The 16912-nt window shown below is 45.2% G+C and overlaps 1 protein-coding gene across 1 annotated transcript in view; it reads right to left on the bottom strand.

The window, feature by feature from the left end:
- Positions 1-16912, bottom strand: part of SLC24A3 (solute carrier family 24 member 3) — a 500867-nt gene that overhangs the window by 130569 nt on the left and 353386 nt on the right. The window contains exons 5-6 of the mRNA XM_047746163.1: positions 15852-15936; positions 15362-15465 (exon numbers count right to left, since the gene is read on the bottom strand). Of these exons, the coding sequence (XP_047602119.1) occupies positions 15362-15465; positions 15852-15936 (189 nt within the window). The remainder of the gene's footprint in view (positions 1-15361; positions 15466-15851; positions 15937-16912) is intronic.

The raw sequence follows: 16912 nt of genomic DNA on the forward strand, positions 1-16912 counted from the left end.
TGGAAGCATGCACTGAGTTATATATATATCTATAAAATTTTATGTTAATTCAGATGAAAAACCAATAAAGATGAGCTGTTAATATTAAAACTGTCTTTAATTGAAAATAAAAATAGATGGTAGCTGGAAGCAGAAGAATGTTATATATTATTAAAAAGCAAAAAAGGGAAAAAGGCAAAGATGCTATGGGGAACCTAGAACCCATGTTTTTAGCAGCTGCATGTTGCAGTGATCAGAGACAGAGAAAGGAAACGGAAAAAAAAAAAAAAGATTTACTGTATCATGACCAAGATCTTGACATGATGAAGGCCAGGGGTCTCATGCTTACAGTTGACCAAGCCCTGAGTTCCCCTGCAAAGGGGGTCTACTGCATCAAGTACCCTAATTCTTATTTTCCGTGCCCCAACTTGATCTTAGGGGGGAAAATCACAAATAAAGCACACTGAAGCCATTTTCTTCCCCAGTCACTTTGAGAGTGGCAGCTCACATATATCCACTATGGAGAAAGAGAGTTCCCCTTCCTGCTGTGTAAACATAAGCCACCTCTTGGTTGAGTGAGGGGGAGGAAAGCCCCAGGCCACCCTCTACTCCAACTGACTTTGCCTGTAAAAGCCAGACATTTGGTACATGAGCTCTCCTCTTGCCCCAAACAGTCTGCACGCTATCTGGAAAGGTTAATGACATTTGTTTATTTCTCACATGGAGATTCAGGCTCAGGTCCAGTCTTAAGGTTTCCATTTAAATGCAGAGCAATATTTCCCCTGCAGGAAAGAACAGCTGGATCAGGAGGGCATAAATGTCTTACTTCACATAAATAAAAGGAGATTGGCCTGGAATAGAAAATAGTGAACTATAAAAAGTGTTTGGTCACATTAAAAAAAACAGGGGGCAAAAAAAAAAAAAATCCACAAAATTTTCCTGGTTGCTTCCTCCTGCTTCCCCAGTTTTCAAGTTGCAAACTGTGTCCTGATGAATTACCAAGTAGAGACAGGGCTCACTGGGAACTGAGAGAACCTGAAATAAAGACAACCCTATGGTACTGCAGTCTAGTATGACCTGATATAATATTCCGGCTCTGTCTGGACCCAGGGTAGGGAGGGGAAAGGAAATGACAGAGAAAACGATGGGTCCAGCCATACCACAGTAAATGTTGGGGGTTTCAATTGTGCATATCTGACTTCACCAAACACAAGATCATGACCACCACAGGTCTACGGAGCTCCCAGGAGTCACTTGTAAATTCACAGAGATGGAGGTTGACATAAGATGGGCAGTGCCATCCAGGACTCAGGTCTCACTGCATCTAAGGCCCTAGAAGGAGCTAATCAGGGCTTTCACTGAAGTGACACCAATAGGAGCAGTGGCTCTCTAAGACAGTTGGGCTGGGCTGCTCAGGCAGGCTGAGTAGGGCTGTTAGTGACAAAAGCTGGCCGGCAAAGTGGCTGGTGAGTAACAGATGGCTGATCAGACTTTGAATTACAAAAAATAAAACCTCACAATGTATTTTGGCCCCCTTACCAAGTTTCTGGTTCTGACATACCAGAGTAGACTTTAGAATACATTAGATAATAGTCTGGCTAGTCTTTGAAAACAAACCCTCCTCAGTTGTCATGACCAATTCGTACTTGTTAGTATCGCCAGGCCCCATTTACATGGATCATGACCAAAATCCTGAATCTTCCATGATTTATCTCATTCTGTCACTCCCATTTTTAATTCATCAGTAAATCCTCTTGACACCATCTCCAAAAATATTCTGTGTCTAACAACCACTTCTTATTGTTGTTACTGCCCCAAATTCAACTCATGCTTCCCCACAGACTTGCCTAACTTGTCTCCCTGCCACTATCTGTCTCCATAGGGTGCCTTTTCCCCCAGGGTAGTTTGAGTAAATTTTCCAAAGTATAAATTAGGTAATGTCACTCTATAGCCTACAACTCTCCAATGGCTCCCCATTTCACCCAAATTCCACCATGATCTGATTCCAACCAGAGCTCTCTCTCAGCCACACTCTGCCTTCAGTAGGCTCTTCCAAATGGACCCTTTTCCTGACCCACACACATGCCACACTTGTTTCTGTCTGAAGACCCACTACTCTTTCCCAGATTTGCATATGGAGTTGCCTTCATGATTTGGGGTTCCTTTGACACCCTTCTCCAGACCATCCTTCCCAAAGCTCCTCCTCTACCTTTCCCACCAGTCACCCCATATCCCAATGCACTGTCTTCAAGAACTTCTTGTTTTGTATTATTACATCATCATTTATTGGTTTACTTGCTCTTTTCCTGGGTTTCCTACTGGTCTATGAGCTCTAGAAAGGGAGGAAACTTTCCTCTGTATATAATAGGCAGTGAATGGATCCAAGAATTGAAGTCCACGTAAAAATCACTAATTAGATTTCATGACTATGTCTCAAGTTCTTCCTGAAGAGTTTTTGCTGTTTCAATCCACCTCGCCTTTGGGGTTCTTGGTGGCAAGTTGGGACATTCATCCCTGCATCTGTCTAAGCCTGAACACTTATCAAACAGTTCCTGAGCATGTTTGTGCCAGGCCAGGGGGCACCGTGAACTGTATCTCTGATTCATATATCCATCCTCCCCCGCCCCACATCAGTGTATCAGTCAGTCATTCATCAAAGGTTGATGGAGTGCTTACTATATGTGGGTAGCACTCTTGGTGCTGCAGATACAGCTGGAATTAGGTGGAGCCAGGCCGGGCCCTCAGAGAACTCCCACCACGCATCATGATTCCCTACTGGCAGGAAAGAGTTTCCCTACAATTCTGCAGCCTCCTCCTGTATCTCATGGTGGATGGGGATGGTGGTGGTCACTGCATACACCCTTCTGGCTCTGCTTGACATTGGTGTATCCTTATTCTACCCTGTAAGCTTGGCAGACCAACCTTTTACACTGTCCTAGGGCAAGAACTGTCTATCTGCTTGTGGGGCATGTTCCCTCTGTTCAGAGAGACTCAGATGTTCAAAACAGTGCCCAGAACCAATCTTCATTGTAGATGGTACCATTTTCTTCACGGAGTAGAAAACAGAAGTTTTTTCTCATTCACATTGAACTATCAACACTTACAAAGGGACTTGTAAGTCCTGGAAGCCCTTTATAAATCAGTATTTCTTCTCCCATCTTCTCTCTGTGACCCTTACTTTGCTTTATTTTCTTCAGAGCGTTGACCACCACCTGGCATAACACATCATGTCCTCATTTAATTCCCTCACTATCTCAAACTCTATCAATCTGGCTGTCTATCTGTCATCTATCTAATGCATCAATCTGTTATCTGTGTTGGGTATTTAAGATCCCACAGCCCGCTACTAGAATGTAATTTTTTCCCCTAGTATCTCTTCAGTGCCTAGAATATACTAGGCACTCAGTAAACATTTGTTGCATCAATGAATGAACTAACCAAAGAAGGAATATAATAAAAACATTTCCTCCCAGAACACAATCAATGGATTATTACCCTGGCTTTAAATTCATAGATGACAATACAAAGAGACAAACCACCTTTAATTAATGTTATTGTGTAGATATGCCCGGGATCATAAGTGCTGGGGATTCACGGTGTCAGGGGCTGACCATGGCTCATGCCATGGACACTCTGATCATAGCTGCTGGGATCCAAAACATGAAATTTGGTCTGTTCTGTCACAGCCCATGCAATGCCCTATGTGTTGGGGTGGTGGTGGAGACAAGTGCTAAGACCAGGAAGGATTCTGGTGGCCACCAGCAGAAGGCCTTCTTTGTCCTGCTTGCAGATACACTTTCATGACTTGCTAACATTTAACATTAAACTTGCTAACATTTTTATCATGGGAAGCTTTCCAGCAAACTTTTGCCTGGGGTGGAATTAGGTCATGATTAGAATTCCTCACCTCCTCTAGTGGCATCTGCAGGGTCTGGCTATGAATAAAGGGCAAGTGTATTGGTGAGGGAATCTCTGTGTCAAGTGTTGGGGTGCCTGGGCCCCCTGGAGCTTTCATGGGATCCAAGTGTGGGTGTATAGGCCCAAGATGCCAGAATCCTCTAGAAGAATGTAAGCTCAGCAGACGCTACACACACATTCCACTGGGGGGTGAAGGGGGAATTTGAGGATCCTTCAAGGGATGGTGAGGATGACTGCCACACAGAAGGGAGCTTTCTGGATAAGGCTTGGTGGAAATCAGCTCTCTGAGCAGGGCTGCACCCCTGAAGCCCTAAAAGCCTCTCAACTTTCCGGTCCTGTGACTGACATACTGCTCAGCCTCTTGGAGTTCAGTTTCTTCTTTTCTAAAAACAGTGTCCTTGTCATAGGGCTGTTGTAAGGACCAAGAGTGTTAATCTATGCAAAGTGGTGAGAACAGTGCCTGGCACATGGTTAGGGACTTTAAGAGTGCTGGTTACTGAAAAAATAAAATTAAAAAAAAAAAAAAGGAGTGCTAGTTAAAGAGAAATACTATATAAAACAAGCATCTGTCTGTCAGATGGGTTTTTGTCCTCCCTGCATTCATCCTCAACCTCAGGTCCAGCTGTTGGTGAGGAAGAGGGCCTGGATGTCCACAGTTTATAGCTCTTTCTGCGATTTCACTAGGGTGGCCTGGCTCTGGTTCAATTTGGCACCAGCCCACAGGGTAGATTCCTGCCAAGAGCCCCACTCATCTATACCAGGAGGCAGTGTCGGGGATGCTGTGTTCACTTGGACATGATCATGAAAATAAATGTCATTTGTGCTGAAATGGGGTGATGCCCAGCCATGATGGGTGTAATGTTCTGGTCTCCTTATGTGTTGAAGTCTAGCCAACACTGAGAACTCCCCTTCCAAGGATGGAGCTGGTGATCTGAAACTCCATCCCCTTTGCTCACTTTCAAGGAGAAACATGAGACTTAATTACATGGGAGGAATGTCTGGCCCTGGCTGCCAGAGGCTGGGTGCCATTTCTGGAAGGGTGCATCTCAGCTCTCAGTGACTGCTATACAGAAAGTCATGCTGGACGAAGAGAGGTGACCTCTGCATTTTCTCCCACATAACTCAGGAGTACCACTCCTGAGTACCTCTTGCAAACCCACTTGCAAGTAACGAAAGAAACAAAACATGGCCAAGATCACTTTGAATCATTTTGAATGGCCTCAGGCTCTACTGATTTGGAAATGAGTGAATTGGACAGAAGGACTTAGAAGGGAGGTCCGAAGGGATGGTTAGAGGATCTCTGAACAGTGGCACTGAGGACAAAATCTCCAGTTAAAACAAAACCGGGCAAAGATTTGTACAGAGTCTTCATCAAAGAAGATACTGGATGGCAAGTAAACACATGAAAGGACGCTCACCATCATGATTCATCAGGGATCATGTGAATTAGAACCACAGTGAGGTGCCCCCCCACACTCATCAGAATGGCTAATATTAGAACAAAAGGAAACCGGTAACACCCAGTACTAATGAAGATGAAGAGCATCTGCAACCTCACATAGTATGGGGAATACAAAATGATTCAGGTACGCTGAATACTTGCTAGTTTGTTCTTACTAATGCACTCACCATACAACCCAGCAATCCCACTCCTTCGCGATCCATCTGAACGAAATGGAAGCATACATTCACACAAGGACCTGTGACGGATCTGTGCACTGTATTACCATCTGCGTTACACCAGCCAAGGGGAAGCAGGCACTGAGGCAGCTCATGACTGCCCAGGAGTCAGTTACCTGTTCTGTAAAAAGCTGTATATTTGGGGCAGAACTAATCACATTTTTAGCTCTGGAGAGAAGAAGAAGAAAACGGGTGGGTGGTTCTTGATTACCCTAAGCCAACTGGATTACTCTAGTTCTTTTGCCATAGTGACTGGTTCGGGGATGCGTAGGTGACCCAAGATGGCCCACTCAGATTTTTGGTTGATCATGCCAGGTAGGGGATGAGAGGTAGGGTCGGTGGGGAGACATTCTCCTTCACTTCTGGTCAATGTGTGTGAAACCACTATGGTCATCTTTTGCCTTGAAGGACAGCCTGAGGAAGAAGTCAGAGAAGGTTAGTGATAAGAGAATCAAAGAAAGTGGGCCGGAGCCCTGAGCAAACCATGCCTGATGTCCATTTTCCTCTGTATTTTTCAGACACTGATAAATTCCCTCCATTTAGAAAGCCAGTTAGAGGTGGGGATTTTTTGTTACTTGAAACTGAAAAGCCTCTGAACTAGTCTACATGTGGGTCCAGGAATGGATTTGATTTCGAGAGATCATTTCAAGAAGGTAGAATAAGCCAGAGACAGGTGCCATAAGCCAAAGTCAAAGCTAAGGAAGAGATCTGGGATGAGGATGCAGAAGCCATCAAGATGGAGCAGCCCAGAGGTGGGTAGGTGACTTTAATGGAACTTGGGGCCAGGAACAAGTGTGTGTCAGGGGAAAGATCAGGTATGGAGCCCTGCCCGTACCCGGCCTTGAAAAGGCAGTAGGAATAGCCAGGGAAAAGAAATGACCAGAAACTGTGAGGGCAGACAGCCCATTACAGGACTGGGGCATCAAGTGGGGACAGTTCACGCTGCCTGGGCCAACTGCCCAACGAGGTCTGTCTCTTGCCCAAGGCCAAGCTTGGTCCATGAATCTGAGCTGAGCTGAGCCTGCAGATGGGGCTCCAGCAGGTACATCTGGTCTTCCAAGTTCAGCTGATCTCAAACTAGGGCTCGGGATCTGCCTTCAAGCAAGGTCTTCCTGAGGCATGTGGCTGGCCGATGTCACTAGAAGAAATTATTATTTCACTGGAATGTGATAGATCCAGGGACTCCAGATAGACCAGGCCCTGGCCTTTGTTTCCTCTCCCACCACAAATTATCCTCTCCTACTCAAAAATTAAAGCAACTTGACCCCTCGAGTATTCCAGGCATCACTCACTCTCCCTCGTGTACTTCCATCTCCTTTTCTAGGGAGAATGACAGACCTCCAGGCCCTGTTTCCAAGGATGTGGGTGGGGTTTTTCAGTCTCATCTGTTCGGTCCCTCAGCCTCTTGGGGAATCTGGATGCTTCCCAGAACTGGGAACTTAACATGGTTAGGTTAAGTCACATGTCGGATTTTGTCTAGAGAACAATAAGCTAGGAGCCAAGGTGAACAGAGTAAACTGCGGTGATCTGTGGGCTCCTACTGTGTTTGTTAGCTTGAATCCTCCAATCTGTTTAGTGGAGTGAAAGTCTGGTGGTAGATGATGCCACCTGATTATAAAAGAAACTTCTGGTTGAGCACTGGTTGGGCTGAGCACTTTCAACACCCATCCCAGGGCACCACCATTTGTGGACAGGTCCCTTCTTTGCCTTGGCCCAGCTCCTACACTACCCACTTCTAGAGAACACAGAAACATTAACCATAATAATGCAATAGCAACATCTGGGGAGTTTTAAGTCATAGGCTCCCCAGGAGGAAGGAGAATGGATTTTACGGTCAGTGATGTGGGCTCCAATCCAGGCTTCACCAGCTCAAGGTAGCCTCTCCTGCACCCAGATACCTTCTTCCTTGCTGTAAATGATGATAATACTGTCTTAAAACTGAGTAGGTAGGGCACCTGGGTGGCTCAGTTGGTTAAGCGACTGCTTTTAGCTCAGGTCGTGATCCTGGAGTCCTGGGATTGAGTCCCACATTGGGCTCCCTGCTCGGCAGAGTCTGCTTCTCCCACTGACCTCTCTCCTCTCATGCTCTCTCTCTCTCTCAAATAAATAAATAAAATCTTTAAAAAAAAAACTCAGTAGGTATATTTCTACAAACATTTATAAAGCACATTGTGGTACCTGCACACTGGGGAAGTTTAATAAATGAGAGTAGGGGTTGTTTACATATATATAAAACCAGACTGAAATTATATCTATAAAATACATAATTTTATATAATATATATTATACAATATATATTATAATATATATACTATATTACATAATATATAATTGTATATATATAATTCAATCTGGTTTTTCTTATTTTTTCCATTTCTCTGCTGAAATTCCCCAACCATTCATTTATTTTTCCCATCTGTCCCTATTTAAGATAGATATTTTAAGTTCTTTTCCGCTAATTCTTATATCTGGATCATCTGTGGTTTGCCTCTGCTGCTGCTTTCCCTTGGTTATGAGTCCTGTTCCCACCTCCTCACAGGTTTTGGATTTTATTATTGCATCCTGGAAATTATATACAGAAGAAAATTGAGAATTGAAGAATAATACTGATTCTTCCGCCACACCCCCAACAAATGTCAAGTTCTGCTCTCATTCGCTGGCTAAAGCGAGGGAGTGATTATTCATGTTTCAGGAAGTGTTCATTTGACTGGGAATGAATGGTGGGTCACCTGTGGTCAGCCCCACCTCACCCACCCAGCTTCTGTAGGAAGGGCTAGTCTCCTAGTACCAAGGGTTGGATTTGGGATTCCTCCATTTTGGGGACTGGGAGGACATGAGAGATGGCACAGATGAAATGATCTCTTTCTGCTTCTTGGTCCTGCCCTCACTTATGTTTTTCCAGACAAGTTTGGGGAGGGGTGGAAAGGACTACTCTCCTCTGTTGAAAAAATTATTAGTATATGTGATAATCTTTCAGACACCAGGACCTCCCAGCTATCTCCAGCACCGCCACTATCTCACCCGGCTTCATCTCTACCCTGCACAGTTCTGGATCTTCATAGCCTTCTGCTCTCCCTGCAACCAGACCTGCCAGGTCTCAGCTCACTGAAAGAGGGCTCCTCTCTCTGGAAGCTAGTTCATCAAGTCTCTCCTACCTCATCTCTTCTCTGATGGTCTCATATACGAGTATGATTTTTATATTCTCTAGATTGGTTTTTGGTGTCCCCATGGGAGCCGAGGTCTTCTGTGTCCTAACTGGAAGCAGTGAGTGCCTGGAATGGTAGCTGTTATTTTTAGCACTAGAGGAAACTTCCTAACGCAAGATGTCTTGGCCCTGAATTCTTAATAGCCAGCTTAGTTATGAAGCTTGTGTTTCATTCAGGAGAGGTGAAAATGAGACCACATAAGTGGCTTATTTTTAGTTTTTTTTTTTTTTTTTTTTTTTTACAGCTTTATAAACATATATTTTTATCCCCAGGGGTACAGGTCTGCGAATCGCCAGGTTTACACACTTCACAACACTCACCATAGCACATACCCTCCCCAATATCCATAACCCCACCCCCTCTCCCAACCCCCTCCCCCCATCAACCCTCAGTTTGTTTTGTGAGATTAAGAGTCACTTATGGTTTGTCTCCCTCCCAATCCCATCTTGTTTCATTTACTCTTCTCCTACCCCCTCAACCCCCCATGTTGCATCTCCTCTCCCTCATATCAGGGAGATCATATGATAGTTGTCTTTCTCCGATTGACTTATTTCGCTAAGCATGATACCCTCTAGTTCCATCCACGTCGTCGCAAATGGCAAGATTTCATTTCTTTTGATGGCTGCATAGTATTCCATTGTGTATATATACCACATCTTCTTTATCCATTCGTCTGTTGATGGACATCTAGGTTCTTTCCATAGTTTGGCTATTGTAGACATTGCTACTATAAACATTTGGGTGCATGTGCCCCTTCGGATCACTATGTTTGTATCTTTAGGGTAAATACCCAGCAGTGCAATTGCAGGGTCATAGGGTAGTTCTATTTTCAACATTTTGAGGAACCTCCATGCTGTTTTCCAGAGTGGTTGCACCAGCTTGCATTCCCACCAACAGTGTAGGAGGGTTCCCCTTTCTCCGCATCCTCGCCAGCATCTGTCATTTCCTGACTTGTTAATTTTAGCCATTCTGACTGGTGTGAGGTGATATCTCATGGTGGTTTTGATTTGTATTTCCCTGATGCCGAGTGATATGGAGCACTTTTTCATGTGTCTGTTGGCCATCTGGATGTCTTCTTTGCAGAAATGTCTGTTCATGTCCTCTGCCCATTTCTTGATTGGATTATTTGTTCTTTGGGTGTTGAGTTTGCTAAGTTCTTTATAGATTTTGGACACTAGCCCTTTATCTGATACTACCACAACTGAACCAGGAAGAAATAGAAAGCCTGAACAGACCCATAACCAGTAAGGAGATTGAAACAGTCATCAAAAATCTCCAAACAAACAAAAGCCCAGGGCCAGACGGCTTCCCGGGGGAATTCTACCAAACATTTAAAGAAGAACTAATTCCTATTCTCCTGAAACTGTTCCAAAAAATAGCAATAGAAGGAAAACTTCCAAACTCATTTTATGAGGCCAGCATCACCTTGATCCCAAAACCAGACAAGGATCCCAACAAAAAAGAGAACTACAGACCAATATCCTTGATGAACACAGATGCAAAAATTCTCACCAAAATACTAGCCAGTAGGATTCAACAGTACATTAAAAGGATTATTCACCACGACCAAGTGGGATTTATTCCAGGGCTGCAAGGTTGGCTCAACATCCGCAAATCAATCAATGTGATACAACACATTAATAAAAGAAAGAACAAGAACCATATGATACTCTCCATAGATGCTGAAAAAGCATTTGACAAAGTACAGCATCCCTTCCTGATCAAAACTCTTCAAAGTGTAGGGATAGAGGGCACATACCTCAATATTATCAAAGCCATCTATGAAAAACCCACCGCAAATATCATTCTCAATGGAGAAAAACTGAAAGCTTTTCCGCTAAGGTCAGGAACACGGCAGGGATGTCCGTTATCACCACTGCTATTCAACATAGTACTAGAAGTCCTAGCCTCAGCAATCAGACAACAAAAGGAAATTAAAGGCATCCAAATCGGCAAAGAAGAAGTCAAACTATCACTCTTCGCAGATGATATGATACTTTATGTGGAAAACCCAAAAGACTCCACTCCAAAACTGCTAGAACTTGTACAGGAATTCAGTAAAGTGTCAGGATATAAAATCAATGCACAGAAATCAGTTGCATTTCTCTACACCAACAACAAGACAGAAGAAAGAGAAATTAAGGAGTCCATCCCATTTACAATTGCACCCAAAACTATAAGATACCTAGGAATAAACCTAACCAAAGAGACTAAGAATCTATACTCAGAAAACTATAAAGTACTCATGAAAGAAATTGAGGAAGACACAAAGAAATGGAAAAATGTTCCATGCTCCTGGATTGGAAGAACAAATATTCTGAAAATGTCTATGCTACCTAAAGCAATCTATACATTTAATGCAATTCCTATCAAAGTACCATCCATTTTTTTTCAAAGAAATGGAACAAATAATCCTAAAATTTATATGGAACCAGAAAGACCTCGAATAGCCAAAGGAATATTGAAAAAGAAAGCCAAAGTTGGTGGCATCACAATTCCGGACTTCAAGCTCTATTACAAAGCTGTCATCATCAAGACAGCATGGTCCTGGCACAAAAACAGACACATAGATCAATGGAACAGAATAGAGAGCCCGGAAATAGACCCTCAACTCTATGGTCAACTCATCTTCGACAAAGCAGGAAAGAATGTCCAATGGAAAAAAGACAGCCTCTTCAATAAATGGTGTTGGGAAAATTGGACAGCCACATGCAGAAAAATGAAAGTGGCTTATTTTTAAAGGCTTAGTTGAGTTTCTAGCAAATGCTTTATGGGCTGCACTCCTGTCTTCCTACCTTTACCATTTCAGGTCCTTCCAAGGCCCAGCCTCTATGTCTTTTAGCTTGGGTGTTTTCTCCAAAAGTCAGTCCTGCCCATGTCCAGCAGGAGCAGTCCTTACCAACAATTGGTGGAGCCTGGTGGATATGCACCCCAACTCCCTTTCCCTTGGGTTAGATACCTTAGAAACCTGTATTCTAGATAGTCTCTCATTCTCCCAGAAGAAGTAAATCTCAGCTGCCCATAGAGGTAACTTACTTACTAATAAGCACACTTTCCTTGGCTAGTTTCTCTTCCTGGCCTCACTGACTCCCTCCCTGGCATGTCCTGGGATCACCTTCCAGATCAACTACCTGTCGTGGAATTGTTGCTTAGACTCTCCTGTGGAAATCCAACTGAAGACAGGCTTCAGTTCAGATGTGCAACCTCTGGGTGCTACTTTGGTTTGTGTAAAGGGGCCAACATAGATAGGGTGTCATTTGGAGAAAGGTGAAGTCAGCCAAGCTTAGATGCACCTTGCCAGGGATCATCAGGCCCATTTCGAGAATGCCAGGAGAGCTGATGCTGGAGTTCTTTATTATAAACTGGAGCCATCTGCCAGCCTGTAATAACTGGAATATGAATATCTTAATCTGGGATGCACTTAAATGGTTTACTTTCTCTTTGTGCTTGTGTCTTTAAAGCCTAACATGTGCTGGATGGTGGACTTAAATTCATAAGTACATTGTTTCACAAAATTGGCATGAAGTTCTTGGCACGCAATATGCAAAATATATTAGTATGTTGTACTGAGAGCTTGGTGTTCTCTCTCCTACTATTTTTTGTTTTTAAATAAAGCGCTTGTAGGACTACAGCCCTGTACATGTCTTGTGGGGATGCCAAGGACTGCTCTAAAAGCCACTTTCTAAGAAGCAATTTTCTTCTTGTCCCATAAAACTCCCCAAAGCACCTTAGGCGAACACCAGAGCGCTGGGTATGTTTGCAAACTGCAAATACGGCAGACATTTAATTACATCGAATTCATCAGAACCCTAATTGAGACAGGAACTCAAAGCTTACTGCTTAATTACTTTGATTTCAGATGAGTAACAGACTTGGTCATGAGCAGCCCTTCAGGCCAGAATACATTAGAAAGAGGCCTGCGGGCACTCTCAGGGAATTCTCCAAGCCAAATGAAAGTGTGGGGCCACATAAATAACCATGCTAAGTGAGGCCCATGATTGGATTTATTAATCAGTTCAATTCCCAGTATCCATCCCTTGCTGCGGTGTTCCACAGCATTGGCCCACCACCTGGGAATGCTTCTCCGGGTGTAAGGCAGGATTCATTTCTCACCCATTTTTCCTTTCCCTCTCAATGATGAGACAGCATGGAGGCAAAGCCTGGTCTTCTGAGACCGCCCTTCTATCTGCATCTTCTCATTTTGATTTTCATTTAGAAGAACTTCTTCCTGACCTTCCCTTCCTTCCCCACCTGGCACTCCGTGGATGTTCCACTAGTTAGTAGAGTCCACCAACTTCTTGGCCAAAGGATCACAGTGACTTGTGGTGGGATTTGGAGGTGAGGACCCCAGGGATTGTTACTCTTCTGTGAGCCGATGGTGGCATCTTCTATTGAGTATTTACCGGGTGGGCTGGCTGCTGCTTAATGCTGAACCTGTTCTGTTTCACCTGTATGGTGATGCTAGGTGGTAGGTAGGCTTAGAGCCACCTGCTCCATAGATTTGTAAACAGGCTCAGAGGAACGATAAAGTCACTTCTCCAGGATTTCATGGCCAGCAAAGGGCAAAGTCGGAATTCAAACCAGTCGGGATTCAAACCCAGGCCAGTCTGAGTCCCGGATCCATGTTCTTTCTGAAACATAATTTTCCTCCCTCTGCAAAGACTTCCGGGATTCTACAAACTGCTGGAAGAAGAGAGGTGGATGGCCTTAGCCATCTCCAAGTGGGCACAAGACAAGGAGAAACAGAAGGAAGTGCTGGCAACCAGAATCATCACACAGGCGACTTCTCACAACATAGTGACGGCTACTTCTCTCTGCTTGCAAAGACCTTCCAGAGGGAGGAAAGTGACTGAGACCAGCACGTGCTAAAGTTCAGGAAGCAATCTGCCTTTTAAGCTGGTGTTCTAACCAAGTCAGTGATTAACCACATTGTTAATAAATTATGAATACAAATGAATGCAAACCACTTCATATGTAATTAGTTGCCTGGCATTTTCTAGGTACCTCCCAGTCATTTGTTTCATTTCTTTACGTGGCTTCTCCCCCTTTGGGCTCACCTTTCCATCACGATGCAGGTACAAATGACTAATGCACTAATGACAATGAGAATAACGGCCAGGTTAATAATCATACTGCTAATGGTGACAATGCTAATTAAGAGAGTGTGAATGGCAACAGCCTCTTCTGAGGATGTGACTATTCATCTCCACAAGGCAACAAGAAGACAGCCGACAAGACAAGATCCACGCAAGCACAAATGGCACCAAAGGCAAAGACAGAGACTTGTTTTTTGGTTTTTGGGTTTAGGAGGGAACTAACTATATTTATAAGTCTAAAAAAACCCCACATTGTGGGTCCATACAACCTAAGACTAGAGATGATGGGTCAAAATGTTGAGGAAAAAAGAAAATGTCAGTCTAGCAAGTTGGGCAGAACTCAATCATCACGTATGGACATGCCAGCGGGCTCTGGAGCCCATTCCTGGTGACATCGAGGTGTCCCTCTGCCTGTTACCCACAAGCAGCCAACCCATCAGGCAATCTGAACAAATTTACGGGCATAAAATGATGGCAGTGAGAAATGGGTAGTGGAGAACTGCAACGGTATCCCAGGTGTCTCCTGCAGACTCTCCAGTCTGTGTTAGAGAGACAGGCAGGATGGGTGCCCCTGGCCGGCTTACTGGACAGCACAGGGGCCCAGAAAAGGGTGTGGAAGAAGGTTCAAAGGCACTTTCTTTCACCTTCAGACCAGCTAACCACCTCTAGGAGGACCCTGTGTCCTCACAGTGAGGGAATTGGTTAGGATCACCAGGCTCCTCAATAAAGCAAGGGGAGTGCCCTAAATGGGCTTCTAGAAGGTGCTTTTCCTAGAAGATCTTCAAGCCCGGGTGTCTGGGGAGAGCTCAGGATCAAAGCTCCCATGAGGGGATTAGGACGTCAGAGCTGGCAAACACACGGGTGCCTCAGCATTGCTTGGGGCCACCAGTGAGCCTTGCACTTAGGTGACTTCTGGGAGTCTTCCTAAGGCTTTCCAAACAGACACCAGACCCCATGACAGTCCCTGGAAGTAGAACAGCCTCCAGAGACAAAACACAGGCATGCAAAGCCCCTTAGGATCCCAGAACGAAGCTAAAGTAACCACAAAAATAAATGGCTTGATGGCTGTCCCAGAAAACCATCCTATGCTGTGACGGCAGCAAATGGTTTTTAGCAGAAAACGAAAATCCGTCGTTTCCTCCGTCTCTCTCTCCCTCACTTCCTTTATTGCCAGTGAGGAAAAGCCATACCTTAAATTGTTTTAGGTCATTCCAGTCCAGATCATGACATTCAAAATGAGCTGGACACCTTCAGATCCGTAGCCTGTACCTTCAGGCTGGTCAGTTATTTATGTGGACCCAGGTGTTCTGTAAGCCATCAGCATGGAGACCAAACAATGGTGCCTGACAGTTTCCAGTCCCAGTTGAGCAGCCTCCTGGGGTGTGAGATCCCATGTCACTGCTGCCCGAGGCCACCGGCCCCCATGCCCCACCTCCACGCTGTCCCCTCTGACCCCATGCCACGTCCCACCTCCGGCCTCACCTGCCCAGCAAAGAGCCCGCAGACACCGATGATGCACAGGATATTAAACACTGCAGAGCCCACGATGGTCCCGACTCCCACGTCGCCCTTGGTGATGAAGACCCCTGAAACAGACCTGACGTCAGCCTGGTTGTTGTGGCCAGTTACCCTCATGCAAGTGTGGGGAAGTTTTCACAAGTATTAGCTAGACCTTTCTCAGGGTCCACAGGAAAATGGCTGAGGATGGGAGAGAGTTTTAAAATCTGCACTGGGGCTATTGTTCCGTGGGGGCATTGGCACAGGAACTGGGACACGCTTGTGCAAAGTGAAAGTGTCATTTAAGTAAAAGAATGACAGCAACCACAGTGGGGCGGGAAGACGGGTGTTCTGCTCCTTGGGGTCTCAAGAGTCTCATTTCCTATTCGCCAACCCACTGCAAGGCTGTCTGTCCCCACAGCCCTTGTCCTCAAGAGAGGGCAGGGCTGAGAGATGTTCCCAGGTCATCACCTACCTATGACGGATGTGAACAGCTCTGGGGCCGAACTGCCTGCTGCCATGAACGTGGCCCCAGCCACATCTTCACTGAGGTGCAGGCGCTACAGAGGAGCAAGGACAAAGCACAGGTGAGTTGGGACTCCCCTGAGAACAAAGGCGATCATGACTCCTGAAGTCCCGAGCTCAGGCCTCCCAGAACCATCCCCCTCCCACAGCTGGACCTTTCTTGCACCATCCCCTGCTGGGACACAGCTCCCCTGGCCATCCTCCTCTGGGGCAGGATGAGGGAGGGGCTCCATAGCTCTGTGAGTTAAAGGTTCTTGACAAGATCTAGGAATCCCCAACCCAGGAGCCCCAGGTGGTGTGCAGATAACGGGGGGTGGGGTGGGCTAGTGTGAGGCATGGTGGGGGTCCACCTCCTTTCTAAAGGTATGCCACTCAATTCCTCCATGTTGTCAAATAGCCTTACTTCTTAAGGGATGTCCAAATCCACATTTTTAGGCAAAACATTTTTTATTTTTTCCCCCAGTAATTCTTTAGATATGCCTAAGGGCATATTTAGGTATGCCTAAATGCTTATCACAGGCTAAATGAGGCTCCCAGTAATCAGTTTGCAAGTCTGGATTCTAGGAGGTTATAGTGGCTTTGGGGGTGGAGGGGTCACCCTCCTGAAACCTACTGCTCATCACTAATGCAGTTTGAACCCCCTTTTGGTGAGAATGGGCGGGGGAGCAGTGAGACTAAGACTGAGTGGAAAGGATGTGGAGCCGTCCAAGATGTTCTATACAATGAATCCTCCCGAGTTACCCTGTCTGTAAATCCAAAACGTGATCTACAAGAAGATGAGACAAATATACAGGTATCTGAGGCAGGTTAGTGTGTTTAGCCTTCCTGCATTCAGTCAGGACTCAGAACATACGCTGTCCCCACTGTCAGTAACTAGCGGGTTTCCTGCTGGGTCCCAGCCAGGAGAGGCTAGTCTTGAATGACACAGTCCCTCTTCCCATTGCACGATCAGCTGTACTTCCTTGCTCGGCCATGGCTCCATGGACCAGCAATGGGCTGCTGTGGGAGCCC

Source organism: Lutra lutra, chromosome 9, assembly GCF_902655055.1.
Source record: "Lutra lutra chromosome 9, mLutLut1.2, whole genome shotgun sequence".
Classification (NCBI taxonomy): Eukaryota; Metazoa; Chordata; class Mammalia; order Carnivora; family Mustelidae; genus Lutra; species Lutra lutra.